At 46.6% G+C, this 27,712-nt stretch overlaps 1 protein-coding gene across 1 annotated transcript; it reads left to right on the plus strand.

Moving 5' to 3' along the window:
- Positions 1-649: 649 nt before the first annotated feature.
- On the plus strand, positions 650-27,316 carry CPLX4 (complexin 4). The gene is made up of 3 exons (XM_082353026.1): positions 650-2,741; positions 8,084-8,171; positions 25,132-27,316. The coding sequence occupies exons 1-3, from the start codon at positions 2,575-2,577 to the stop codon at positions 25,357-25,359; spliced, it is 483 nt and encodes a 160-aa protein (XP_082209152.1). The 5' UTR covers positions 650-2,574; the 3' UTR covers positions 25,360-27,316.
- The last annotated feature ends 396 nt before the right edge of the window (positions 27,317-27,712 follow it).

The following is a 27,712-nucleotide window of genomic DNA, read 5'->3' on the forward strand; positions in this document are numbered from 1 at the left end:
AGTAGTTATTTATTTCCCAAGTAGGCCCCGATTTGTGATAGTATTTCATGTGTCACGTGCTTTGCGTTCTGCCCTAGGTGGCCTACCACCTGCAGAGTCAATATGTGGAAGCGGAAGAAGAGAATAAGAAATGATAATGGATCAATGCTTACCCTTGCTGGTAATGAAAAACACAAAATAATTAAAACAACGTATTTGATGTTTTCATCTTTAATAACCAAATACTGGTAATAGTGTGGCTAAGCTGGAACTTTTAGTCATTACTAATGGCAGTTTTTTAAAAATCTTTTCCTCTTTTTGGCAAGCACCATTCAACCAAGTAATTCCAATTCTGAGAGTCCATGTGGTATAAAAAGGAAAGAGTAGAGCTTTAGCGTCAAACAAATCAGAGTTTAAATCTTGATTTTGCCACTTACTAAAGATGACCTTCAGTTTCCTCATAATACTTCTGTCTCAGGGTTGGTAGCTTTGTAAAAGATGGTCTTTATAAAGTGGTTTCAGAAAATGGAAACTAACGTAATGGACCCTTGTGCTATATAAGTCCATAGAAAATAGTGAGTAATGTAAAATTAAAGAATTAAATTAGATAGGTTTGAAAGAAATCAGAGGAAACTTAAAGCCTGATCAGTGAGCCTTCTGGGGGGGGTGGGGTGCTGGGGACATGGCCATAGTAAAGATTTGGGTTTTTGTTCAAGTATGATGAGAAGCCTTTGGAGGGGTAACACCTAGTTGTCCCGTTTCACCTGGGGTATTTACTTCCCCTCTCTGGAGGATTCCACACACAGCAAATAGTTGCTGAATGTCCAAGTGGAAAGGCCATTGTAATAAATTGAGGAATAAAAAGTTTTTAAAGACATGATCCCATTTCCAATGGAATTATCTTTTGGGAAGACAATGAAAGATTTGATTTCATAAAGCACCACCAGGGAGTATTCATTTGTCACACTGATGTAGTTACCACGTAAGAGTTTCTGTGATGCTTGACACCCACCCCTCCTCCCAGCCTCCCCCCGTCCCACACACACAGACAGACAGAAGAGGACTGGACAAGGAGAGGCTGCTTCACCAACTGGCTTTGGAGTTTAGAATTGAGACCCTCACCATTCATAATATTTCCTAATTCCTAATAAAATGGAATTTTAATAATTTTATAATCTAATAATTTAATAACTTAGAATAACTTATAAAATGGATTTTTATTATAAATAATAATTTAGAGATCATGGTTTGAATGTATTAAGTCCCAGGCAACACATCTTAAGGTGGAAGTGGAGCTAAGTATGAATGTACATTCTCTATCAGAGAACACCGAGAAAAGTTTCTATTTCACCCTAAATCTTTGTTAATCTTTCAAATTGAGACCATTTTAGCAACAATTTTAAATTGGTTAGTAAGATGAAAAGCAGATCTTAAAATACATAAAAAAAGCATTTTAGGCAAAAATCCAGTTTATATAGTTCTGTACAATCTGAGGGATAGTCATCTATTTCCTGAAAGGTCTCATGCCTACAGATAAAATAATAAGCATAGGTTCCTAATAGGCTGCATCTCTCCCCTCTGCCCCACCTGCTCTTGGAGTGCTTTAATTAGAAAGATACTAACATAGATTAAAGTCTTAGCCATGCTCAAATTCCTCCCTTGACCTGGAGAAAACCACAGCCATTGAGAATCTGTGTTACAAAACATTGTCAGAGGTTTTCTCCAAATACACCAGTGAGCTTAATTAGAGCACCCAGGAAGTGACTGCGTGTAAGAGGAAAAGGTGACCTCGATACACACTGATGATTTGACTCATGTTCTTACCTTCTGGATCAGAGCAGTTAAAGTATCCAGCGCGTCATTTCCATGCAGAAGTGTAACCATTCAGGAGCAGGCTAGGGTAATCCAGATGTAAGCAGAGGACCTTCTGGCTTGCCCTTTTACACTTGCCTCGGTTGGGTATTTATGTACAGGACACAGTAACCGCTGAAACAGTATAGAATTCAAGCAAACCAAAAAGCAAATCCTTGCATAGTACTTAGAGTCCAATGAGATAAAATAATGGATCAAAGGATTATTTTTGCTTAATGAAGCATTTCGGGTTTTGAGTCTCACTGGACTCAGTTTTCAACCGGATGTTGTCCTCAAGGGCTGGAATTTGGAAATTCCACTACAGCCATATAATCAGTCTGCTCTGATTAATTTAATTGAACCAACTCTTGATGAAGTCCTGCTGGCTTGTAATTTAAAATTTAGAAATGGGTAGGGAGAGGGATGGATAATGTGAAGGATTTTTTTCCCTCTGAAATTAGCTTAGTGTATTAGTTCAGAAAGTGGTCGGTTGCATCTGATCGTATGCCTTAGTAATCTGAGCCATCTGCCTCTCTATACTCGGGAGTTGACCCCTTTAATCCAGCTTACAGCGCCCAGACCACTCTTCTGTATTGTTACGCCCTTGAACAGATGAGCCTATGCGAAGCCCTCTGCTTTTAAATGTGTTGCTGTCGTTGAAGATATTTGGAGGTTTTGTGGGTTTGTTTTTTTTCCTTCAGGTTTTGTCTGAGTTTTTGGTATTCTTTTTCTGGGGCAGAAACAATGGCTTTCCTTATGAAAACTATGATAAGTAGTCAGGTAAAGAATTTAGGACTTGGTGGCAGGTCTGAAGAACAAAAAGAAGAAGGAGGTACATCTGATCCTGCAGCAGCTCAGGGGATGACTAGAGAGGAATATGAGGAATACCAAAAGCAAGTGATCGAGGAGAAGTGAGTACATGCAACTTCCTTTCCTTTTTTTTTTTTTTTAATAAATTTATTTATTTATTTATTTATGGCTGCGTTGGGTCTTCGTTGCTGCACGCAGGCTCTAGTTGCCGCAAGCGGGGGCTGCTCTTCATTGCGGTGCGCGGGCTTCTCATTGCAGTGGCTCCTCTTGTTGCAGAGCACGGGCTCTAGGCACACAGGCTTCAGTAGTTGCAACATGTGGGCTCAGTAGTTGTGGCTCGCGGGCTCTAGAGCACAGGCTCAGTGGTTGTGGCGCACGGGCTTAGTTGCTCCGCGGCATGTGGGATCTTCCTGGACCAGGGCTCGAACCCGTGTCCCCTGCACTGGCAGGCGGATTCTTAACCACTGCGCCACCAGAGAAGCCCTCCTTTCCTTTTAAAAGCACAAAGAAATTCATTCTGGCCATACCGTCTTCAGCTCCCCAATTTCTACCTCTTTGCTCTTTAGATGCCTTTCCTCGTGCTGTTTGCTTCTAACCTGAGGAAAGTCTGTTCTGCTAAAGTGAACCATTTCCTAGCATCAGCGGTTACTATGTCCTACTTGTATGAATGGAAATGAAAAATACTAAATAAATCTGCGTGTTGGCCTGAAAGCCACTGAACACTTTCTGATCCAGACACATTTTAATTGACCTCAATTGTTCAAATGAAAAACTGTGCCTAAATAACTTTACAGTCGTCAGGAAATTCACCCTCCTAGCAAGTAGAAAGCTTTCAAATTGTGAAAATTCAGACTTTGCACTTGGAAGAGGGCCTTAAAGAACATAGAGTACAGTGTTCTAGATCTTACGTGTGCAGAAAAAAAAAAGCCTAGAAAATACAACATGACAATTATGTCATAAAACTTGGCTTCTCAAAGACTGAATAAATGTGTGGACTGCCTATTATGAAAAATTTAAAGATGCAGAAGAGTAGAACAGTATAATGAATGCTCATATATACCTATGGCATAAAACTGACAGTTGACATTTTGCCATATTTGCTTGTAGATGATTATTTGGTTAGATCATAGATAGATACATGGAAACATAGATAGATGGATACAGAGAACCATTTTTAAAGTAAATTACAGACATCACGATACTTTACCCCTAGATACTTTGGCTATGTACCTCCAAAAAATAAGGACATTCTTTTGGCTATATAAAATGTAATAAAAGTCAAACAGTAACATTTCAGGTGGGTATTATGGAATGTGAATATCACCAATTTTTCACTGCTGAAGACTGATCTTTAAGTGTAATCTAGATGTAATTTTTTAAAGTTTAAGGTAGAATTAATTTGAGTCTTAATAATCAAATCGACTGAGTATTGAAGCATCAATCTTGAAGTTAAATGTACATCGTATGTTACAAAAGTATTTCTTTTTGCCACCATGGCTGTTTTGCTAATGATCAATTACATAATTGTTGCCTAAGTCCTATTGCTAAGATGATTAGAGGTGAAAGGGTTAATGACCTGGAGGAAACTAAGCATAAAAGCCTGCATTTAATGGAAACCTTGTCTACTGTATTTTTTCCTGAAAGAAATTGTAACTTATAAAACTACCTAGAACGTATTATGCTTGGCTCTGCGGTAAATTTAAAATCAGTTTTTTTAAAAAATGCAACTGCAAAAATAATGTTTGTGCTAAAATAATACTTAGGCAAAAAAAGGCATCATTCCTTGGCGTGTTTAAAAAAAAAAAGAACACATGTATAATGAAGAAACAGAAGCAGAACAGTAGCACCAAATGTTCTCAGCTCAAGGGGCCCAATAAAAAGAAAATGGTCAGAAATATAGACTATATACCTGATATTAAAATATCACTCAGTATGTCCCAGCAATAAATCTGGTCACAGATATGGCATCTGTTTGATTAACTAATGACCTTGTTTTACTTAATTTTATATGTGGACAGATGAAAGACCGAAATAGTCGGATGGTATGGTCAGTCAGTGGATTGGGTTATTTACCAGCTACTCAGCTCCGTGTGTGGGTGTGTGTGTGTGTGTGTGTGTGTGTGTGTGTGTGTGCGTGTGTGTGTGATACATTTATGTGATCAACCGATGTAAGCAACAGTAGCAGGACGGTGAGGCTGGCCTGCTTTCCCACGGCAAGAGGCATGACTTCCGGTCCGTTGCTTGAGTTTTCATGAGCTTCATCACCTAGAATACAACATAAAGAAGTAGGCATCAGGGAACTATACTCAATATTTTATAATAACCTATAAGGGGAAAGAATCTGAAAAAGAATATGTACATGTATATATATAAAACTGAATAACTTTGCTGTACACCTGAAACTAACACAACCTTGTAAATCAATTATACTTCAATAAAAAAATAAAATGTATAAATGAGAGCAACTATTACAGTGAAAAAAAAAGATGATTCCAAAACTTGGAGTCAAGAAATAGAAACCAATTTAGCCACCTGAAAATGAAAACAGGCAATTTATTTTAAGGCAAATCATGCTTCATGCAAAGATGCTTCACCAAACCCATAACAGAAATCCCCCCAGGCCTCATATGGGCCTGAACCAGGACCAGAGCATTGCTGAGAAGCCACGAGCCCTCGTTTTCAATCTCTTGCCGTGGCTTCCACCTCAGTATGGCTGCTTTGTTCTTTTGGGGCAGTCAGCCCTCTACTTGGTCCTCTACCCAAACCACGTGGCCAGTGAAAAATGGCAGCCGACATCCCCCAAGTTCACCCATTACAGCTCGAGCCACACTACTGGTCTCTTTCTCAGTCCCAAACCCGAATTCCCAGAGAAGAAAGTCCATTTATCCAGCTTGGTCCAATCCTGTACAGCCAGAGGGCGGGGCCAGGTATATAAATATAGCCTCCAATAATGCACTTCTTTGGGCAGCTGGGAGAGGAGGTGGTGAACGTGAGCTTCACAGACGTCCCCGAAGGTGTCCACTTCTCTCTGGCTCATCATGAGTAAGGGAGCCCGTTTCAAACCAGCACCATCACAAGTCCAATTAGGCCACCCGCAGAGCATTATGGAAATCCATACCCTACCCTGTTTGAGGATGCCTCCCTCCAAACAGGGAAGGGAACACTGAACCTAAATTGGGGCTTAGAAGGTGACCTTGTTTATTTTATTTTATGTTTTTAAATTTTTACTGGAGTCTGGTTGATTGACAGTGTTGTGAAGGTGACCCTCTTTAGCTTGTGTAAGAATCGCCGAGGGAGTTTGTTAAAAGTGTTGCTTCTCAATTGTGGGGCTATGATGGAAGCAGGGAGATCATTTAAATGGCCAGGGCCTCTCCAATCAAGTGGCCCGGCATAGTATTTATGATAGAGAAAAGTGGACAGACCATATCTGCTGTTTCCAGTCCGGGCAGTAGAGGCCCAGGGAGATTGCTGAATTCAAGAGTAAGAGAAAAATTAATCTTCCAGCCAGCGACATGCTGGAGCTGACCTACAGCAGCCTGCACTGACTCATGAAAGCTGATTGTGTTCATCTCTCCCCAATTCCTCATTCAATGACATCAAGTTGATAGTTTGAAATCCGCCTGGGTGGGAGTATTTACACCATGGAAATTGGCAAGTTCTACAAACAGCTTCTTTCCCCAAAGAGCTGGTTGTGATACGTTTGCCAGCACACCACTGCTTCCAGCTTTTTTGATAGAATACTTGAGTCAACAGACTACTATTTAAAGAATCACTGCACAAGATACGGTATGGAGTAATGGAACATTCGTGAGGCTGCTATAGTTAAAATGAAAGGGATGGTTATGAGAGACATGGGGAAGAAAAAGTCTGCAAGACTTGGTGGTTTATAACTGGCAACAATGGGAAGAGAGGAGCAGATGTGTTTTCTCCCCTGGACGAAGGCATCGTTTCCAGAACACATGTCTCTTTGGTAAGATTACAGAGAGAACATTTCACAATTGGATTCCCTGCCGTATGTTTTTTAAATGTCCCTGCTTCAGCTGTCAAGGATTTCAAGTGCTTTTTAAAAGTTCCACATTATTGTAGCTCAGAGTTCTGAATTCTATCACAATTTATTGGTGAAATTAAATGAACAGAGTAATAACTGAATCTCAGACTCTCAGTCACTGAGTGTAACTGTCCTGTGGAAACACAGCTCTGCAGAGATCTGGAGGAGAACATCCTTTAAGACTCAAAACTGGGGACTTCCCTGGTGGTCCAGCGGTTAAGACTCCACGCTTCCACTGCAGGGGGCGTGGGTTTGATCCCTGGTTGGGGAACGAAGGTCCTGCGTGCCGCATGGTGTGGCCAAAAAAAAAAAACAAACTCAAAAATGTCTTCCACTTTGGGAATGTTGCAGAATCAAGGCAGAATGGGTGGAGACGGACCCGGAGCTTAAATAGATACGTGGGAAGTCCACATAAGGGTTTAATAAAGGGCATCAGGAAAGGAAGTAGAAGGAGATGCTAGCAGTTTGCTCCAAAAATTTTTTTCCGTAAAAATAAGTGTTCTGTAGAATTTAAAACTTATGTCCCAGGTACAAACTATTATGTATAAAATAAGCTACAAGGACGTGTTGTAACACAACACAGGGAACACGGCCAATATGTTATAATAACTATAAGTGGAGTATAACCTTTAAAAATTGTGGGAAAAAAGGGGGGAGGGGGAAATTCCCTGGCGGTCCAGTGGTTAGGACTCTGCACTTCCACTGCAGGGGGCACGGGTTCGATCCCTTGTCAGGGAACTAAGATTCCACATGCCACATGGTACGGCCAAAAAAATAAAAATTGTGAATCACGATATTGTACACCTGTAACACAATATTGTACAGCAGCTATATTTCAATTTTTTTAATTTAAAACATAAATAAAACTTATGTCCCAAGAATAACACTCAACATCCTTTGTCATCAGCTCATACACCTAGCATTTCAGAAGTACTAAATGTGTTAACCCCTAATAAATATAATAAAATACGAAACAAAATGATTTTTAAAATGTAGCTTCTCTCCACAATGCAGTTGGACTGGGAAGCTGCATTCTTAACGAGCGCTCCGGGTGATTCTCACGCTTGTGGTCCCAGGTCGTACTTAGAGAAACATAGCGAGGTCAGGTCTACATCAGGAGTAATCACCCTGCCCCTCTCCCGGGGTGCCTCAGAAAGAGATTCCCAGAACTGAGCTGTCTTTGGGATTTAGGGTCTGAACTGAGTTATGATAGTGGAATGACAGACAGAGAGGCAGAAATTTGGGGAGGTAGGAAAAACTCCCCTATTTCCCATTTGTCTGCCGGCAGTGGGAACTCAGAAGGTGTGTCCCAGTGTCTGGCTCCTCTGAGCAGGGGCTGGAATGGCCTTAGCTCTCTTCGTCCTTTGATCCTTTATTCTATTCTTTTACTTTTAGGATGGAAAGAGATGCTGCATTTACACAAAAAAAGGCAGAGAGGGCGTGCCTCAGAGTTCACCTCAGAGAAAAGTACAGACTCCCAAAGGTGAGACACTCAACACAGTAAACATCCAGTCATTTTTTACGTAATAAGAAATGGAGAGTGTTTGATTATCAGCAAAGGGTCACACTCATGGGTGTATATATATATATATATATATATATATATATATATATAAAACATGTATATATACACATACATAGATGTACATATATATACATATATAATACATAAATATATTTATATGCCTTAATCGTAATTGAGGTATCTGATATAGTGAAAATAGCATTGAACTTGTTCATAAAACCTAGATTCCAGTCTTTTAACCTCTGAACTTCCATTTCCTCTCAACAAAATGGAGTAATACCTGTTTATGTAAATTCATCTAAAGACTATAGAACATCTATATATAAATGCACAATGGGGATAATCATCACAGCTGACATTTCTTGAGCTCCTTCCTAAGTGCCAGGCACTGTTCTAAGTGCTTGGCACATGTCAATTCATTTAATCCTCAGGACAGTCTTGTAAGGTAGGTTTCTTAGAGGAAACAGAGGCAGAAAGAGAGTAACTACCCTCCGGCCAAGGGCCATGCTGCCAGGCAAAGCAGAGCCCAGGGTCTTAACTTCTATGACATTCTTCCTCCACTTCAGAGGAACAATCCATTCCTTCCTTTTGGAGATGATGTGGCAGTGATGGTCGTCACCGAGCACCATCTTCTCCATCTTGGCTGAGAGGACAAACACCTGTGGGCTTTGGTCAAGTAGTTGGTTTCCAAAAGTCATGGGTCTGACTCATTGTAAACTAAAAACTGCTTGCAGGGACTTCCCTGGTGGCACAGCGGTTAAGAATCCGCCTGCCAATGCAGGGCACATGGGTTCGAGCCCTGGTCTGGGAAGGTCCCACATGCCGTGGAGCAACTAAGCCCGCGAGCCACAACTACTGAGCCCACGTGCCACAGCTACTGAAATCCGTGCGCCTACAGCCTGTGCTCTGCAACAAGAGAAGCCACCGCAATGAGAAGCCCGCGTGCTGCAACAAAGAGTAGCCCTTGTTCACCGCAACTAGAGAAAGCCCGCACACAGCAACGAAGACCCAACGCATCCATAAATAAATAAATAAATAAATAAAACTAAAAAAACAAAACTGCTTGCAGTGCCCTCTACTGCACAACTGTTTTACCTTTGCTGGCTGGGAGGTGGGAACAGGATATGTTGGCATGATCCGGCAGGGCTCGGATGCACTGCTCCAGGGCTTGTATCCAGGGGTGACCAAGGGCCCAGTTCCCTGCTCCCGACTCACTTCTCATTTCCCCCTACCTGGGGATCGCCCAGCTCCTCTAAATGACTCCACCTCCACCTTCTGGGTTGGCTGTCCAACTCCCGCTTCCAGAGAGGCACCCTCCCTGAGAGAAATCTTCCACCTGGAGAAGCCAAAGAGATCCTTCCAAAGCACGTGGTCCTCTCGCAGGGGTGAGAGCCAGCTTCAGCAGGCTGGGCGGTTTAGAAAGTGCCACTAAACCAGTTGCTTCAGTGGGTCCCCTGTAGATCCCTGGAAAAACTGACTTCAGAAGCTTCAAGCTCTAAACAAAGGGAGTGAGCCCACTGCCCATGCAAGGTCACTGCTGAAGCCACTGAAGAGGTATAGAGCCCTGCGTCTGGGAGACCTTGATCCTAAGACGGACGTCCTCACTGAGGGGGGAATACTCACAATAAAATTTAAACTCATGTTCATTTGCAACCAATGAATTTCGAAAAGAGTGCCTTGCTTTTTGCCCACCTTATTCCAGGTTAGTACTTTTTCCCACCGGGACTGCATTTTGGGAGTGTGGAGCACTCCTAACACGGTCCCTCCCGCTCCTGTTGCCTGAACTTCCTGAAGCTCTCTGGGATGGCCGGGGTGTGTTTAGCAATGTGGCAGCAGATTCACGCCGCTCAACTGAAGCCCCGGCCTCCCGCCTCTGGTGCATCTGATGAAAGCACCACACATCTCGTTTGGAAGGAAGCAGAAATTAAGTGCATTTGCATGCTTGCGCACACACCCACACACACCATCAACTGGCTGTGTCTCTTCCAGAAAGGTGGGGCTTTTTTGTGTTTTTTTAATTTTATTTATTTTTGGCTGCGTTGGGTCTTCGTTGCTGCGCGCGGGCTTTCTCTAGTTGCGTTGAGCAGCGGCTACGCTTCCTTGAGGTGCATGAGCTTCTCATTGCGGTGGCTTCTCTTGTTGCGGAGCCCGGCCTGTAGGCGCGCGGGCTTCGGGAGTTGTGGCTCGTGGGCTCTAGAGCACAGGCTCAGTAGTTGTGGCACATGGGCTTAGTTGCTCCGCGGCATGTGGGATCTTCCCTGGCCAGGGTTGGAACCGGTGTCCCCTGCATTGAAAGGCGGATTCTTAACCATTGCACCACCAGGGAAGTCCCAAAGGCGGGGCTTTTTAAGAATACATATATATCTGTTGCTGTTGAGGATATATTTTTGACGACTGTTCTGTTGTTTGGTGAAGATATAAGGAGAACTGGCTTTCAATTCTGGCTCTGACGTCTGCAGTCTCAGATGGTTTTTTAATATATCTGAGCCTCCATTTCCTCATCTATAAAATGGGGGCAGTGATACCTACTTCCTGAGGTCTTTGTCTGAGATAATAAGGTGTGCCTGACAAGGCGAGTGCCTGACGAGTGGAAAGAGCTCCATGGATGATCGCTCTAATTGCTGTTATTATCTCTATGCACAGAAGTTTTATTTCTTGATAATAACAACCAGGGGTCTTGGAGGCCTGGGGTGGGCACACTGATGTTTGTAAACAAGGCAAGAATTGGATGTCCCTGAACCACAAGCGTCTGAGCTTTGCTGGTGAGTCCACGGTCTTGCTTACCTCAATTCTCAGGGGTGGACACCTTCAGGCTTTGTAAAATGAGTTTGATGCTCTTCAGAGAAAAAATAATTCCCAAATCTCTGAGCCAAGCTGTCCTTTAAAACAAGAGCCTTTCCAACAGAAACTATGGGAAGAGGGGAGAATTATAGCCACGTAACGTACAGATTCATATCCTCCCTGGAGCGATAGTGACTCCATCTGCATAGGCCACTGCTCACTAAAGCCAGCTAGAGGAGGGGGACCCCAAAGAAATCTATACATTGTTAACGATGGAGCCCAGTGTCTTTCGTTGCATGGGTTACTGCTGCCTATGTACCCATTTTTCTACAGCTGTTTCAAATGCACAATGCATATGAGAGCCCACCTGATTTTTTCATAGGCCCTGAAGGAGACCTTTGAGTTCATCTAAGAATCTAATGCCGCAGCCTCACTTTAGACCTGAGGAAACTGCAGCCAGTGGGGGATTGGGGTAGGGGTGCTGTGGCTAAGGGACTTCGCAAAACCCCACAGCTGTGGAGTGACAGAGCCAGGATTGGAACTTGGGCCTCTCAACCACGCAAAAGAGCATCTTAACACACAAAAGGATTTGAACGTAGCTCCTTCTGGCCCCAAGGTCTCTGCTATTTCTACTCTTAATATTTGAGGTGTCCCAAAAGTTTTAGAGCGGTTTGGAGTTCCATGTGGTTTAAAATTATCCTGAGACTTCGGGGGAAACCGGCACTGCTCACTATTTCAGCAAAGCGTCGCAGAATCCGTCCCCCAGAGGACCAGGCGCATCAATTTCCTGCCCCTGTGTCAGCTGATGGCTTGACCGGAGACCTGTGAGTTGCTGACGCAGTTCCAACACAATTCAAGTAAACAGTGATAGTGCGACTTGAAAGCATTCCACACGTCATCCTTCACCACAGAGTTTACTTTCTGGTGGAGGCCTCCCTAGGGCGCTTGTATAACACGGCTGGATTTTGTAAAAATGCATGCTACACATAATGTTGCAAGACTTTGCTTATGGTGTGAAAAACCCCAACAATACAACTGCCTGCTTTTTTGTAAGCACATGGATATTCTATCTAATCCAATGTGCACTATTCATTAACAATGGTAATTAATAGGAAGAATGCCATAAAACGTCACCTGGATCATATTCTGCTTTGTCCAGTTCTCACCAGATGTGGCCGACACCCCAACCTCAATGCAGGCCTCGGGCTTGGAGTGCAGACCTGCCCCACTTCCTTTGCCTTGAGTGGCTGTCACAGGTTACATGCTCTCCTCCCACCCCTCCGAGGCACAGGGTGCAGGGGGCCTTCAACAGCACCCATGGCTGGAAAGGGGCAAAGAGAGACAGACACTTTTCCCAGGCCGAGATCAGCCCAAGGGTGGCAGCTTCCTGTCTGTGCAGACAGGTCACTCCTGTCCAAGCCAGATTCTGGCTTCGGTGTGGTACTCGGCGGTAGGAGCCGCTGCCTGCACAGGGGCAGGAATCTGGGTCCTTCCAGGCCCCTGGCGTCCCCAGACGCAGCCACAGGGAAATGCACCCGGGCTGCCCCAGAAGAACCGCCCCTCAGATGTTCTCAGTTCTTCCCCGGGGACTGTGTGCTGTAGCAAGGGCCGTGCTGGTGCTGAGGAACAGAAATAAATGTCTGGACATGACTTTTTTTTTTTTTAAGCCCATTCTTTTGATATTAAGGACCAGATTGTGCATTTTGTTCTAAAGCGGTCGCTGCACTAGCAAGCCTGGAAAGGCCTGGTGGGCTCTGCTATGAGCACCTGTCACAAAGCAGGAGGTGGCAGCACACTTGAGGGACAGTGGCGGGTACAGGCTTGGGGGGGCAGTGTCTGAGCAGCGACATCCTCCCCTGGCACGCTGGGAAAGAGCTAGAAAACCAAGCGTTGTAGCTGTCTCCGCAGCAACCAGGATGGCGAGAGCTTTTGAAACGACTGACTGTAATTGAGGAAGCATTGAAGGAATTGGAATATTCAGCCTTGAGAGGAGATGACTTTGGGGAAATGACGACCATGGGGGATAGTCATTTCCCAGGCCCAGAATGTCATGCTTTGGTTCTAATATTTGTATCAAGCCAGCTTCTCTAGAGGGGCCCATGCTGCTGGCTGGTATGGAACCGCCTGTAACTCTTAGGTCTTTCTTTAATTATTCAGAGGAACCCTTCATAGTGGAACCTTTAGAAAGCCTTCTTAAAAGCATGCCAGGAATATAAGTGGTAGGTTTTCATCTCCTAGTTGTTCCAATAAGGAGCAAAGAGGCCCAGGAAGGCCAGGCAGTGCCCGTGGGCATCCCTGTGATCGGGAAAGGCCAAGGCCACGGCAATGTGTACAGTGAATTGGAGGCAAAGGGATGAGGGGCTGGCTGGTCAGTACTGGACCCTCATGGCAGCCTGGACAGGGCTGAGGGAGGCCTGGGCCAGCGAGGAGGTGGGGCAACAGATTCCCAAGTCATTCCTTGTATCCCCTTCATGGGGCTTGCCATCTTGGTTACTGCACTTATTGGATTACTCATCTGATTACCACGATTAAAAAATGGTCATCATGGTATATATATATATATATATATATATACAATGGATTATTATCCGGCCATAAAAAAGAAGGAAATCCTGCCATTTGCGACAACACGTATGGACCTTGGTGACACGATGCTAAATGAAATAAGTCGGACAGAGAAAGATGAATGGAGATCTCACTTATACGGAGAACCTAAAAAATCCAAGCTCATAGATACAGAGAACAGGTTCGTGGTTGCCAGAGGCAAGGTGGGGAGGGGGGGGCGTGGAAAAAAATAGGTGAAGAGGGTCAAAACTACAAGCTTCCAATTATAAGGTAAATAAGTCCTGGGGATGTAATGTATAGCATGGTGACTATTTAGAAATAAAAAAAGGGACTTCCCTGGTGGCGCAGTGGTTAAGAGTCCGCCTGCCAGTGCAGGGCACACGAGTTCGAGCCCTGGTCCGGGAAGATCCCACATGCCGCAGGGCAACTAAGCCCGTGCGCCACAACTACTGAGCCCGCGTGCTGCAACTACTGAAGCCCGAGCGCCTAAGGCCTGTGCTCCACAACAAGAGAAGCCACCGCAATGAGAAGCCCGTGCACTGCAACAAAGAGTAGCCCCCGCTCGCCGCAACTAGAGAAAGCCCACGCACAGCAACGAAGACCCAACACAGCCAAAAATAAATAAATTAATTAATTAATTAAAAAAAAGAAAAAAAGATCATCAAAAGACATGAGTAGGACAGACATGGTATCGTCATTAGCAACGAGCGTGACCTCAGGATTAGGCGGGCGCATGGGAGGAGCACACACTCCGCCCCTTCCTCTGGCCTCTAAACTCTGCCCAGGGCAGGTGTGGGTTCCTGCGCTGCCGCGGCGCTTTGGCTGCTTGGTCCCAGGGTCTGAGCTGCATTTCTCTTTTTATTAAACATTTTTGATATACAGAAAAGCACATATCATAGGTGTACACTCAATGCATCATCATGAAACTCATGCAAATCAAGGGACTTGCCCAAGGACTCAAAGTTCCCCTGAGCTTCTTTGGTCTTTTCCCAGTACTTCTTCATGCTCCATTCTTCCCCCACCCCCTCCAAACCGTGTGTCTCCAACCAGGATGGCAGACTTGAGAACTGAACACAACCGTCTAACAAAGAAAATGGTGCTGGGCAGAAAGCAAGGCTCACCAGGACCTTACTGGGCTCCTGATAACAACCTTCCCTCCCCTCGTGGTTTGCAGAATCCTCAGCCCTGGTGCCGTCTTATAAAGTCCATGTTGGGTAAACAGCCGAACTAATAGTATTAACAGCCCACAGGCGGTTGGACACATTCACCAGGTCCTCCAGCTAACGAGGGGGGACCCCTGGGGGCCTCATTCACAGTTCCCCACGGTCACTCGCAGCGGTTACATAACCAGCAAGATTCTGGGCCCATCCCCTCGCCCAGGCCCAACGGAGAGCAGATTTGAGGAAGATGTCCTCCCGGGAGCTGTCAGGTCTAATGAGGGTAACTATGTCACATTTTGGAATTAGAACTGGATTTTCTAAAGAAATTATTTGGCTGGTGTTTCCTGTGAAAAAGAGTTTCAGTCGATTGCCGACGGGGCAAAGGAAATGTGGCCTCTGAAAGGAGGAGTGTAGCCCTGGTGCCCGGCAAACACCACAGGCCTCCTCTCCGGGTTTATTGTTCACCGTCAAGGTCAACCCTGTTGGTTGTACCCTTGTCTTTTGATGACCACTTTTCATTGCAGTCATCACATAAGGAGTCAAATAAGTGCAAGCGTCAAATCGCAGTAACCGGACGTGTAGGTAGGAAAGTATATCCGTCGTGAGAACGTTCACGTCCACTCTTACGTTGGATTCCTCTGGTTTTCAAATTCCAGGTAATCAGGGGACTTAACTGCCTAACGTAACCCATGATGCTCATGTTAGATTTGGGTCTCATTCCACTAATTATCGTCTGTCCTGTATCTTCAGCGTTTCCTGCCTACGGGCCTCTCCTTTATAAAAGAGGTCAAGTCTCTCCCAACTAAAGCAAACAGCACTCTGAACGTGGCTTTCTGGGCATCTTCCTAAATGACTGGTTCCCACTGCTCTGCCGAAGGCTTCCTCCTGCCGGTGCTCGGCGGTCGGTCTCAGCGCGGTAGATGGTTCCGCTCTTTCCTTTGGGGACCTCTTCCGGGAGCAGTTCTTCCTGGGGCAGAAACTTCTTTGCCTCCTTTAGCTCATTGCTTCCTCCTTGGAGCCCTCTCTCTCCTCAGCTTCTGGATACCATCCTTCTCCTTCTCCTTCTCCTGAAACTGTTCCTTCTCTGTCTCTTTCAAGGGTCACCCTTCCCCTGACCGCCCCCAAATTGCCGAATAGCCCAGGGTGTTTCCTCCGTCTGCTCTTTGTCCCACTCAAGCCGTCACGTTCTCCCTGAATGGCTGCGTCTTCTGCTGCTTTCAGCTGCCACGCAGGTGTGTGCTGATGGCTCCAATCTATATGGCCTTCCTATACCTCCTCCCTAAATTTCACTGCTGCGTCCCCCTCTGCTCGGGCACCTCTTAGCTCGGGTCCAGGACAGACACCCGTCCTCCCCCAGCCCTGCCTCTCCTGCAGGCTCCCCCTCCACCGAGGGCTCCCCCCCAGCGCTCCCCCTGGAGTCACCCTTGCCTCGTCCCTCCTCCTCCAGCGCCACATGCAGCAAATCACCAGGTCACTGTCACCTCACCTCATAAATCATTCTCAGCTCATCCCCAAGCGCAGGGCTCGTCACTTCTCAGCAATTTTACTACAGTACTTTGAGTAGATTGTTGACTTTGTCTTGCTCCCCTCAAAATTGCAGAGTGAGGTTTCCAAACTGCAGACTGATTCTGTTCCTCCCGTTTTTTTTAATATATATATATATTTTTAATTAATTTATTTTTTATTCTATTTATTTATTTATTTTGGCTGCGTTGGGCCTTCGTTGCTGTGCATGGGCTTTCTCTAGTTGCAGTGAGCGGGGGCTGCTCTTCGTTGCGGTGCGCGGGCTTCTCACTGCGGTGGCTTCTCTTGTTGTGGAGCACGGGCTCTAGGCGCGAGGGCTTCAGTAGTTGTGGCATGCGGGCTCAGTAGTTGTGGCTCTCGGGCCCTAGAGCGCAGGCTCAGTAGTTGTGGCACACGGGCTTAGTTGCTCCACGGCATGTGGGATCTTCCCGGACCAGGGCTCGAACCCGTGTCCCCTGCATTGGCAGGCGGATTCTTAACCACTGTGCCACCAGGGAAGTCCCCTCCTCCCCTGTTTTTTTTTTGAAAAAAAAAAAAAACAACGAAGGTTTACCATGACTTTTCAGAACAAAGTCCAACCCCCTTGGCCTGTACACCACGATGTGGCTCGTAACTTCCCGGCCTCACTTCTGGCTACCCCTTGCCTGGACTATACTCCTCTCCTCCTGCTTCGTGTCCCCTACACCCTGCTCCCTGTGACCTCTCTCCTTCCTGTAAGACGTTGGTCTAGTGCCACTTCTTCCAGAAACTTCCACGACCTCCCTCCCCTCCCCCTCCTCCATGCTCGCGTAATACCTGAGTGCATGTCTCTTATGCCATCTTTCCAACCTGAATACTCTCACCTGCTGGATCGTGTGCTTCTTAACAAAGGGGCTGAGGTTTTGTCTCTGTCATCAGGGCCTTGCATGGTGTCTGACATGTAGAAGCTGCACATACACACACACACATGCACGGACACACACACCACGCACACATACATATGCACATACTACACTCAAACACATAGACACACACACACACACACACACACAAAAGGTTTGCTGAATGATCGATGTTACTGGGAAAAAAGAAAAACAAAAACACACCCAAAGAACAAAGTATCAAAAATAGCAGAAGGAATCTATCAGCCATAAGAGTTATATTAAAATCAATTTTCATGGAAAGAACAAGACTGGATTCGACATTATGATTTTGTGTAAAATACAGAGTTACTTTTTATAATAATTAAGATGTCATATTTTTTTGCAAATAGAGGAAGTAATACATTTTAAATAAAGCCACAAGATTTTTCTCTAAAAACAAAGGTGCCCCTCTTTCTAGCCAATTCAAAATGTATATGTAAGTCAAGCCAAATTAATAAGAGAAAACAGTTCCACAATGAACCCTAATCCTATTAACAGAATTGTCAGTCTAGGTTAGTCATTGAAAAATAATGTCGTGCTCCCTGCTGAGCTATATGATTTAGTTACACCTGGTGTTTGTCTGCTGTATTAAGGGCATCGTTCACTTTGAACAAAGATGAAGATAGAAGAAAATCTATCAGTAGAGCTTCTTTAAATGTAGTACTTTGACAGCTCCATTAGAACTGAATTTGAAAGTTGCCTCTTGAAAACAGATACGATTTTGTGAAGCTTTCTTTGCCCGCCTCCTTCAGATCAGGAGCTCTCAGGCCTGCCTGGCAGGGTCCCAGACACTGAAACCTCCTGCTTCTGAGCAGCTGTTTCTGGTGGCAGCACAGGGAGGCCATCAGAGGCCCGTTAGGGGCTGTCCCTTCCTACTCCCCCCTCTGCTGCCCTAGTTCAGTTTGCTCCCTCTACTCACGCCCTTGAAAGAGCTGTGGATTGAAGGTCCTGGGGGGAAACTGGGAAGGGAAGAAAGAGTCATCGGATTCGGATGTGTCACTTAGCCGCACCAGCTTTCTCACTTAATCCTCACAGCCACCCTGGAAGGTAGGTAGATATCATTTCCCCTTCATAGATAAGAAGAGCGGCTCAGAGAGGGAATGGGACTTCCCAAGGTCACACAGCCGGTAAATGGCAAGATTCAACTCCAAGCCAATCCGACCCACTGGCCACATTTTCCTGCGACACCTGGCAGCAGGGCTGGTTTCTTGTCCCCTAACAAGCAGAATGACATTTATGCAAGTATCTTCACCTCCCAGGACCTCGGTTTCCTCATCTGTAAAGGAGAGGCTTGGACAAGAGGCCTCTAAGAGCTTCTTGAGTCCCTCTGGAACATCTGCGTAAAGGAAAGAAGTTTAAGATGTACACAGTGGGAACGTTTCATCCCACGAGGGGCCCTATGTGTGCACACTCTCAATCAAACATTAAAAACTGACAGCTGGGAGACTTCCCTGATGGCGCAGTGGTTAAGACTCTGCACTCCCAATGCAGGGGGCCCGGGTTTGATCCCTGGCCAGGGAACTAGATCCCACACGCATGCCGCAACTAAGAGTTCTCATGCCGCAACTAAGGAGCCCGCCTGCTGCAGCTAAGACCTGGCGCAACCTAATTAATTAATTAATTTTAAAAAACCCTGAAAACTGTATTCAAGGAGTCAAATCCACAGCCTCTGTCCCATTCTGGGTGTGCTGAGGGCTCTTTAAGTAGCTAAAGAGGGAAGGATGATGTGGTATAGCAGAAGTTGCAGCTAGCAAGCCCCGGACAAGGTCTCAACACCAACTCATGAGCTAGAATCACCCGGGGAAGCTTTTTAAAAATTCTATTGCCTCGGTCTCTGCCACAGATCCCTAGAGCCAAATCTGGGGGTGGGGCCTGACCATCGTGTTTTTCGACACTTTACAAAGGATTCAGAGGTACAGAGAGGGTTGAGAACCACCGTCCCCAGGGAGAAAACATAAACTCAGTTCTTCAGCAGCATCTGGTCAGAGCAAGGATGAGGCTTTCTGCTGAAGCCTAGCCCCCAAGGGCCTCACACCCACCTCCCTCCTGGTCCAGCCCGAATCCCTCCTTACTTTCGGCAAAGCAGGCCATGCCCCCTTTTCCTCTCTATAGAGGTGTTTGTTGACTGGCTGTATTCTTCGATCTACACCCTACCCTGCCAATGTCTTGTAAGCCCGGCAGGATGGGAGCCAGGGGATGCTGTCACCTTGCCTAGGGGCCAGCGTGGCTGCCTCACTCATCACCAGGACAGTGAGGGGTGGGTTGTGAAAAAAGGCAACTGCTGACGTTGGTGATCCTCAGAAATAGGTAAAACATCAAATATTAGATCAACTCGTCCACGGGAAAGAAATCCATTAATCCAGCTGTTTGGTATCCTGTAGACCAAAGATAAGGAAACAAACCAAAACCAAAATCAAATCTACCTTGTATCAAACAAACTGGTGTGTGCTTGTACACCAAGCTTGACTGACTGGACTCTTAAGTGGTAAATACTCAGCTTTTTGATCATATAACCATGTCAGATAGTTTATTATCATATCTCCAGTTTGGTACAAGATGAAGGCCAGTTTATCAAGATTAGGATGTAGGAAGTCTGAATCCAGGGTCGTGCTTACCCTTCAGTGAAAGGTCAGAAATCAGTCACAGGGAATAACAATGCAGGCTATGGGGCTATTTAAATAATGGGGCATTCAGCACTGGCAATTAAGATTATAAATCTGGTTAAAAAGCAAGAGATTAAAACTGATTCTGGTCAGCCAGCATAAAAATAATTAGTTCTTAACTGCATAAACAATATCGCAAGTTGATAAGCTTTCTAGAAAAGAGAAGACTTCTGAAACAGAACCCCGAAGAATGAAGTATAGCCTATAAGTTCCCCTTTATATGCTGGTTCACTTCACTTCTTCCCTCAACCATTCATTCATTCATTCATTCATTTACTCACCTACACCACGGTTCTCAGTGCCAAACGTCCCCTCCCTCCCTGGAGCTGATTTGTATCGGCTGTAACTGCATTTGTGCTCGTGGGCTGTGATGAGGCATTGCTGCCTTTTCTTGATGCCTGAACTCTGTCAAAATATTCCTAGCATTCCCAACCTGCAGCAGCAGAAAGTCAAGAAAAGACTTTCATTGTGTGGATTGTAGACAACGTCCTATCAGAGGGGTGGATTGTCATGCAAGGGAGAGACAAGGCCCAGGGTCCACTGTATAAATCCCATAGACGGACCTGAATTGCTTGCTCTGTCCCGATCTTTCTCTTAAGGGCTGGTACTCTCCCACCCTCTCTTTCACTGTGCACGCCTTCTTTCTCCCAGGGATCCTTTCAGCAGGGATCTTGACGCCGTGCTGCGCTTTTTCCTCTAAAATATTAATAACCACAGCTACTGTTTGTCCAGAGCTAAGACGCTTACAAGGCCGTTTCACAATATGTCTCGTTCAATCTGCTCTGAGGGTCCCTCCTGGTGGGCATCAAATTGTAAGGTGACTTGCCCAAGGTCATGCAGTGGGCGAAGGACAGAACCAGGTCTCCCGACTCTAAATCCCACAGTCTTCCCACTGTCATAGCCACCTCTGCACGATAGTGGTCTGGGTTGGCTGCAGCTTTTTGCAAATGGGAGGGACCCTAACCCTTGGCCTGTCCTAGGTCTGCAGCTGACCCACAGTGCTAATGAGTCCAGGGGTTCAGGTTTGGTTCCAGAGGACTTCATTTCGTCCTCTAGCCACTCACTAGCCCTGCCTGGTTGTCCTACGCTTAGTTACAATGTGCCCAGGGCACAGGCTGCAGCCCAAGAAAATTGATTCCAGTGCTAGAATCATCACTTGCAGCAATGGTGCTTCTGATAGACAGTCAGTAGCGTTCTCCTTCTAGAAGGATGGTGGTCATAGGACTCTCTGACCACAGCCATTGACCACACCCAGTGCCGCCCTTGGACTGGACAACCAGTGCCTCCTGCCCCGGGCCCTGTGCTTTAGAAGATTCTCCTCTGTCCCTCCACCGGCTACACTCCTTCACAAGGGGTGAGAAGTCTGCGGCCAAAGGGACAGGCCTGCCCACATCCCCCTTGTAGACCACACTCTGGCTGCCCAGTGCCCTGAACTCCCTGCCTAAATGCATTCTGGGGCCTGCCCAGGCCTCTGCACCAGGTCTGTCCTCTCGAGGGTACACTGAGCTGCTGGCCTGAGTACCACTGGGCCTGAAAAGTAGGGTGGCGGTCTGCATACTGGGAACCACATACACAAGCGTCCCATGGAAGGATGGAACCAGGGACTGGGGAAAAAAGAGGTGCAGGTCTAAGCCAGGGACCCCTATCAGTATTTATCCTCTGTGTCCCACAAACATTAGGGTGAGCCTGACAAGGGGTAAAGGGAGCTGGACCCTCTGGGCAGGTTTCTCCCAAAATTGAGGGCCTAGTGCTAAAAGGGAAATGAATAGGCCCAGTTTGCTAGGAACGCTGAGGCTCTGGAGTGAAGGTAGGGAGGGCTCATTCCCAGGCCAGAGGTAAGGGGCCGAGAGAGCGAGGCCTTGTGCTGGGGCTGAGCACCATGTGCAGAGTCAAGACTATCCAGCGCAAATCCCCCTCCCCCTCCCTCTGAAGGCTATTACATTCAGGAGCATCTACCTTTAATTATATATAATATAATTATATATATGCTTAATATATTCCAAATAATTCAGTTATCATTTAATTACTCTTCTGTGACTCTTAGGCAAATAACATAACCCCAATTTATAAATAGGGAAATAAAGCTCAGAGAGGTAGTGTTCAGTGCCCAAGGTCACACAGCCTGTAAGTGGTGGCAGTAACCTTCATGCTCATGTAATCTGATTCTCAAACCAACACTTGACCTCTAGGCCGCACTGCCTCCACGGGAGTGTAAAGATAAACAAGTCGGTAGCTATGAAACAGAGCTCTTGACAGTAAAGAGGGCACATTCAAGTGTTGTTAAGGCTGCTATAGTCCCTGACAACGGGCTCACCGAGTCATTCAATAACCATCTATTGTCTGTGGCGACACGCCAGACACTCCGCTGGGTTCTGAGACTTACTGATGAGTAAGTTACAGCCTCCTGTCTTCAAGGGATGTGGAGCGGGGCTTCTTAAACGTTAGCAAGCACCAGAATCACCAGGAGGGCTTGCTAAATCACAGATGGCTCGGCCCACGCCCCCAGCACCTGAATCAGCAGGTCTGGGCGAGAATGTGCATTTCTAACAAGATTCCAGGAGATGCTGCTGTGGCTGGCCCCGGGACCCCACTTTGAGAACCACTTGGCTAGAAGTTGTGCCGATGCAGATCCCCTCTGTGAGTTGGGAGACAAAGTGGAACCCCACTACTCTCCCTTCCCTGGGCCAGCGGAAGGAGGTAAAAATAAACCCGAACTGGTCCAAAGCAGCAGAGGCAGAACACTGAGTTAGTTGCCTGGTGAAGAGAGAGCTGGGGAGCACCGGCCCGGGAGCCCTCCTGAGTGCTTCGGGTCTCTTTGGGCACCAACTGGCTGGCTCGCTGGCCCTTTGGCCCCTCTAGCTGCCTGTCCCTCCAGGCCCCCAGCAGCTACTCTGTCCAGGTTTGAACCTGGTGACATGTGCAGAGATCTTATTACCAACCAGAGGGGCGAGGGTGCCAGATTTCTCAGCAATGCCTTTGCAAATCGTGTATGTGCGGGCAGGGGTCCCGCATTTACGTGAACTGAGAATCTCCAGGCGGCCCTGCTTTCCCTCCGGTCCCTGTAAAAACGCCCTGAGGACCATCCTCAAAGGGAGGCAACCTCGAGGGTAGGTAAATAAAAAATAAACAGAAATGGAGGATTGGCTGGGAGCCCCTGGGGATTAACTAATTTATCCCCACACCAGTTTGACGAGGAACTAATTAATCCGTTAAGCGCCTTGAGGGGAAGAGGCCTGGCCAAGTGCACAGAGAAGCTTCTCTCACCTGGGGAGTCGACACCGAGAGTCGCCATTCCCAGGGGTCTCCAGGGAGGGCCTGGTGAGGACCACGCCGCCCAAAGGCATCCTCGTGTTCTCAGCATCAGAAGTCTGCCTCCCGAGGTGGGGAAAGAAAGCAAGGAAGGAAATACGAAGAGGGAACTCTGTGTAGGGCAGCGCAGGTAATCTAGAAGTTTCACGTTGGAAGGTGAGCCGCTGAGCTCCAGGACCGTGTGTGGACAACACAAAAAAAGAGCGCAGAGCTGGTGAACAGGATCTGCAGAGACACCACGTCAGATCATTCCAGACAAAACTGAGACTTCTCTCTTTGGCTGGCTAACTGCCTCTGTGAAGCTAGCTCAACTGTGTTTGCAAAAGGAAAATAACTGAGCAGGGGCCAGCGATGGGGGAACCTGTCCATCACGGCTGAGCCGAGGCGTCCGCCCGGGTGCCTCACATCCTCATCTGTCGATGGTGCCCTGGATGGTGCCCTGGGGCTGCCAACATGATGGCATTCCCTGCCTAGAGGGGGGTTTTACAACCTCATCCCGACTGAAGTTCACATTGCTTTTGCCTAAACTGAAGTTTGGTTTGGGGGAAAATATCAAAAGCCCTTCGCTGCATTTTGTAACAAATCATGTCAACTTTTACTGTTTAGAATAAATCTTTTTGAGTAAAAACAAACAAACAAAAAAAAGTCGGCCTCTCAACCTGTTTCTGGAGCCAGGCTTGCTGTCACTTTACCCAGAGAACCAAATAAAAGAAGGAGCTCTGGGGAAGGGCTGTGGCCTCCAGCCTCTCCAAGGCCATTGGAGAAGTCTGGAGCTACAGAGCATCAGAAGTGGGGACTTGGCAGGTGCCCAGATCTTTCTCAAATCAGATCAATGCAGTCTGATTAAGACTAAGATGATCATTTTGCCTTTGTGTGGTTTTTCATGCCCTTTGGTAACAAATTCCAGGCTGGTCACAACATCCTTGAGGTGGGCCCTACAGTCTGCTTAGATCTTTCCCACCGCTTAGACCACAAGATCACTTAGATCTTTCCCATCACTCGCTTTTCTGGTGCTCTTTTTAATCTTCTGTGTCCCCAAAGCCCAGTTTGCCTCATGTTACAACCTCAGAAATTTATATCTGAGAACTCTCAGAAAATTATATCCGAGAGCAGCCATCTGAGAAAGGAAACCCTTGCCTTTCCCAGAGAAACTTTTTCTCTAGATTCTTCTCTGTTACAAAACAAAGGGCTCTGCAGCCTGAGGGTAAAGGGATTTCAGAGGCCAGGCGGCAGGAACTAAGAGATCGTGGGACAGCCACCACTAGGACCACAAAAGGAAGTTGTGAGGCATCGGCGACACGCAAGGCTAGACGGTGTGGACGATTCACTTAATAAGCTGGTCTGTGCACCAGACTCGCTTCCAGGTGACAAGGATGTAAAGTTGAGTTTGAGGTGATTCCGTGTCTGGTAGAAGGGAGGGAAGGGGCGATGGTTAAACAGACGCTGCCACTGAAGAGAGATGGCTGGATCAAGGGAGCACGGTCTGGCCCTGTGAACCCAAACCCCACCCTCCAGAGTGGGATCCCTGAGTCACAACAGCTGGGGGCTGACAGACAACAAAGCTTGCAGAGCTGCCCTGAGGTGGAGTTGGTTAAACTTTTTGGGCATCAGCATGATAGAGAGGGATTCTTAAAATGCAGATTGCTGGACCCCATCCTGGAGTTTCTGATTCAGTAGGCCTGGGGTGGAGCCGGAGAATTTGTCTTTCTAACATGTTCCTGGATGATGCTAATATTGCCCGGTCCAGGGACCACACTTTGAGAACCACTGTGCTAGAAGGTTCCAATCGACCCAAGTGCAGTGAAAGGGGCGGGGGGGTGTGTCAACCGGGATGTCTGGCCTCCATAACTGGTACCAGGCCCAGGCTCTGCTGCGAGATGGCCAAGTGTGCCATTCCCTCCGTCCATCCTCAACAGACCTCTATCTCCCTGCTGCTTTCAGGATTTGTTTGTTTGTTTTAGAATGGTTTCTAAATGTTTGTTTTTGGTTTCTCCATGTTTGTTTTTCCGCACAGAGTGAAATGGATGAGAACCAAATCCAGATGGCTGGAGATGATGTGGATTTGCCTGAAGATCTCCGGAAAATGGTAGATGAGGATCAAGAAGAGGAAGAAGATAAGGATTCTATTCTTGGGCAGTTACAGAATCTTCAGAACATGGACTTGGATACCATAAAAGAAAAGGCCCAGGCCACCTTCACGGAAATCAAGCAGACAGCGGAGCAGAAGTGTTCTGTGATGTGAGGGGCAGGGCAGGCGTGGAGGAGGGGGCCAGGTCAGGGTGGAGGTGACCACTCCCCTGTGGGGCATTTCAAACCGCATAGGCTTTAACGCAGTGAACAGTTAGGAAAACCATAATGAAAAGCTCTCTACAGACACATAGCTTGGTCGTTCTAAATGTTCCTGGTAGAACAGTTAACTAGCACCTTACAGCAGGAATCATACTGTCCTTTTAGTTATAAATGTGGTGAAGCATGACCTTTCAGCTGTGAATGATGCAGAAGATACATCTGCTTAAAGATCTTCAGGATAGTCAGGAAGAAACAAAAGCAAACGGCATTTCATCTGTGACTTCCTTCTTAGAGGGCAGCGTCTCACCCTATCCAACAATTAGCAAGACTCCAGGTCCCCTCAGAGAAAGATGTGGAAGGTCAGGGTGCCCACTGGGGAACCCAGGCTGCAGGCTCAAGGGCTGTCAAAGATCACACCACCTCTCACTCCAGGCTTCTTGATGTTGTTGATGCTTCTCATCAAGTTTTGCACGAAGCCAAGGAGCAGGAGCAGGGATGGGGTAGAAGATGAGAAGGAGGCAGAGACCAGACTTCGCCAGCATCTGCATTGTAGACCATCATTCTAGAAGCATGTGAAGAATGGATTTGGGTGGAGGTGGGAAGCTGGGGGGAAGGGGAGGTAGAAGCTAGAGGCAGGGGGGCAACTGGAAAGGCTACTGCTGTTTCTGTATTCAGTGTCATCTCCTCTTGAACTTGGTGATAGCATGGGGACCAGAAGGGTGGACAAATAGCATTGCGATGTTAAACCCATCTCTGTGTGTGTGTCTCTTTATCTCTCTCTTCCCCTTTTCTCTCTCATCCTCTTCTCCCCTTCTTGCGCCTCTCCCTACCTCTCCTCCTTCTTTTTCTTTCCTGTCCCTCCACATCCCACCCCTTCAGACTGGATTCCAATAAACCATGCTATTGTCATTCTGTGCCGCAGTCTTCCAGGCTACAGTCAACCCTCCGTATCCACAGATGCGGAACCCGTGGATGCGGAACCCAGGGATATGGAAGCCGTGTGTACTATGCCATTTTATGTAAGGGACTTAGCATCCTTGGATTTTGTATACACGGCAGGTCCTGGAACCAATCCCTGGCAGATACCCAGGCACGACTGTATACATGGATTTCTTTTGCCCAACATTTGCTCTCTTTCAAAGGAAATTACCCAGAAGACTTAGAACTTTTACCTCTGAGGCACTTAGAGCTGTTTAACCAAACCCAACCCAACCAAAACAAAATACTGTTTTCTCAATGAACCTTCACAGAATAAATAATTCTCAAAGACCAATTTTATCAAGAAGAACTGCTCTATCAGAGGAAAAAGGAACGAAGACCAAAAAGTTAGGGGCTAATCTGTTCTCTACCCAGAGTTCCTGAATGTGTTGTATAAGAAAAAGTTTCACGTTATGAAAATATGTAAATAAAACAGATTATTAGGGGTCCAGAATCCATGGTCTTGGGCAAAGTGTAGCCCCTCTCAGAAGTTCCTGGGAGAATACTGGTGCAGTGTTTAAGGGTAATTAGTCCTCAAGTCCACTTAGTCTGTTCAGGCTTAGTCCATTGTAATCAAATACCAATAGACTGGGTGGCTTATAAATGACAAACATTATTTCTCATAGTTCTTGAGGTTGGAAGGCTGAGATCAGCATGCCAGCATGGTTGGGTAAAGGCCTACTACTGGGTAGTAGAATTCTCATTTTATCCTTACACGGTGGAAAGGGCAGGGGAGCTTTGGATGGGGGGGTCTCTTTTATAAGAATGCTAATCTCATTCATAAGGTTCTCTACCCTCATGACCTAAGCGCCTTCCAAAGGTCCCACATCCTAATACCTTCTCCTTGGGGGTTAGGACTCAACATGTGAATTTTGGGGGGACACAAATTCAGACCATAGCTATCCATGAACCCCAGATACCATGAACATATTTTAAAATCATGCTCATCTTTTTTTTTTTTTTAAATAATTATTTATTTATTTATTTATTTTTGGCTGTGTTGGGTCTTCGTTTCTGTGCGAGGGCTTTCTCTAGTTGTGGCAAGTGGGGGCCACTCTTCATCGCGGTGCGCGGACCTCTCACTGTCGCGGCCTCTCTTGTTGCGGAGCACAGGCTCCAGACGCGCAGGCTCAGTAGGTGTGGCTCACGGGCCTAGTTGCTCCGCGGCATGTGGGATCTTCCCAGACCAGGGATCGAACCCGTGTCCCCTGCATTGGCAGGCAGATTCTCAACCACTGCGCCACCAGGGAAGCCCCATGCTCATCTTTTATCAGAACTGGCATGTGAGTTGTGATTTGTTTTATACCAGAAACTTTAAAACACTCACA

Source organism: Balaenoptera borealis, assembly GCF_965194805.1.
Source record: "Balaenoptera borealis genome assembly, chromosome: 14".
In the NCBI taxonomy this organism is placed as follows: Eukaryota; Metazoa; Chordata; class Mammalia; order Artiodactyla; family Balaenopteridae; genus Balaenoptera; species Balaenoptera borealis.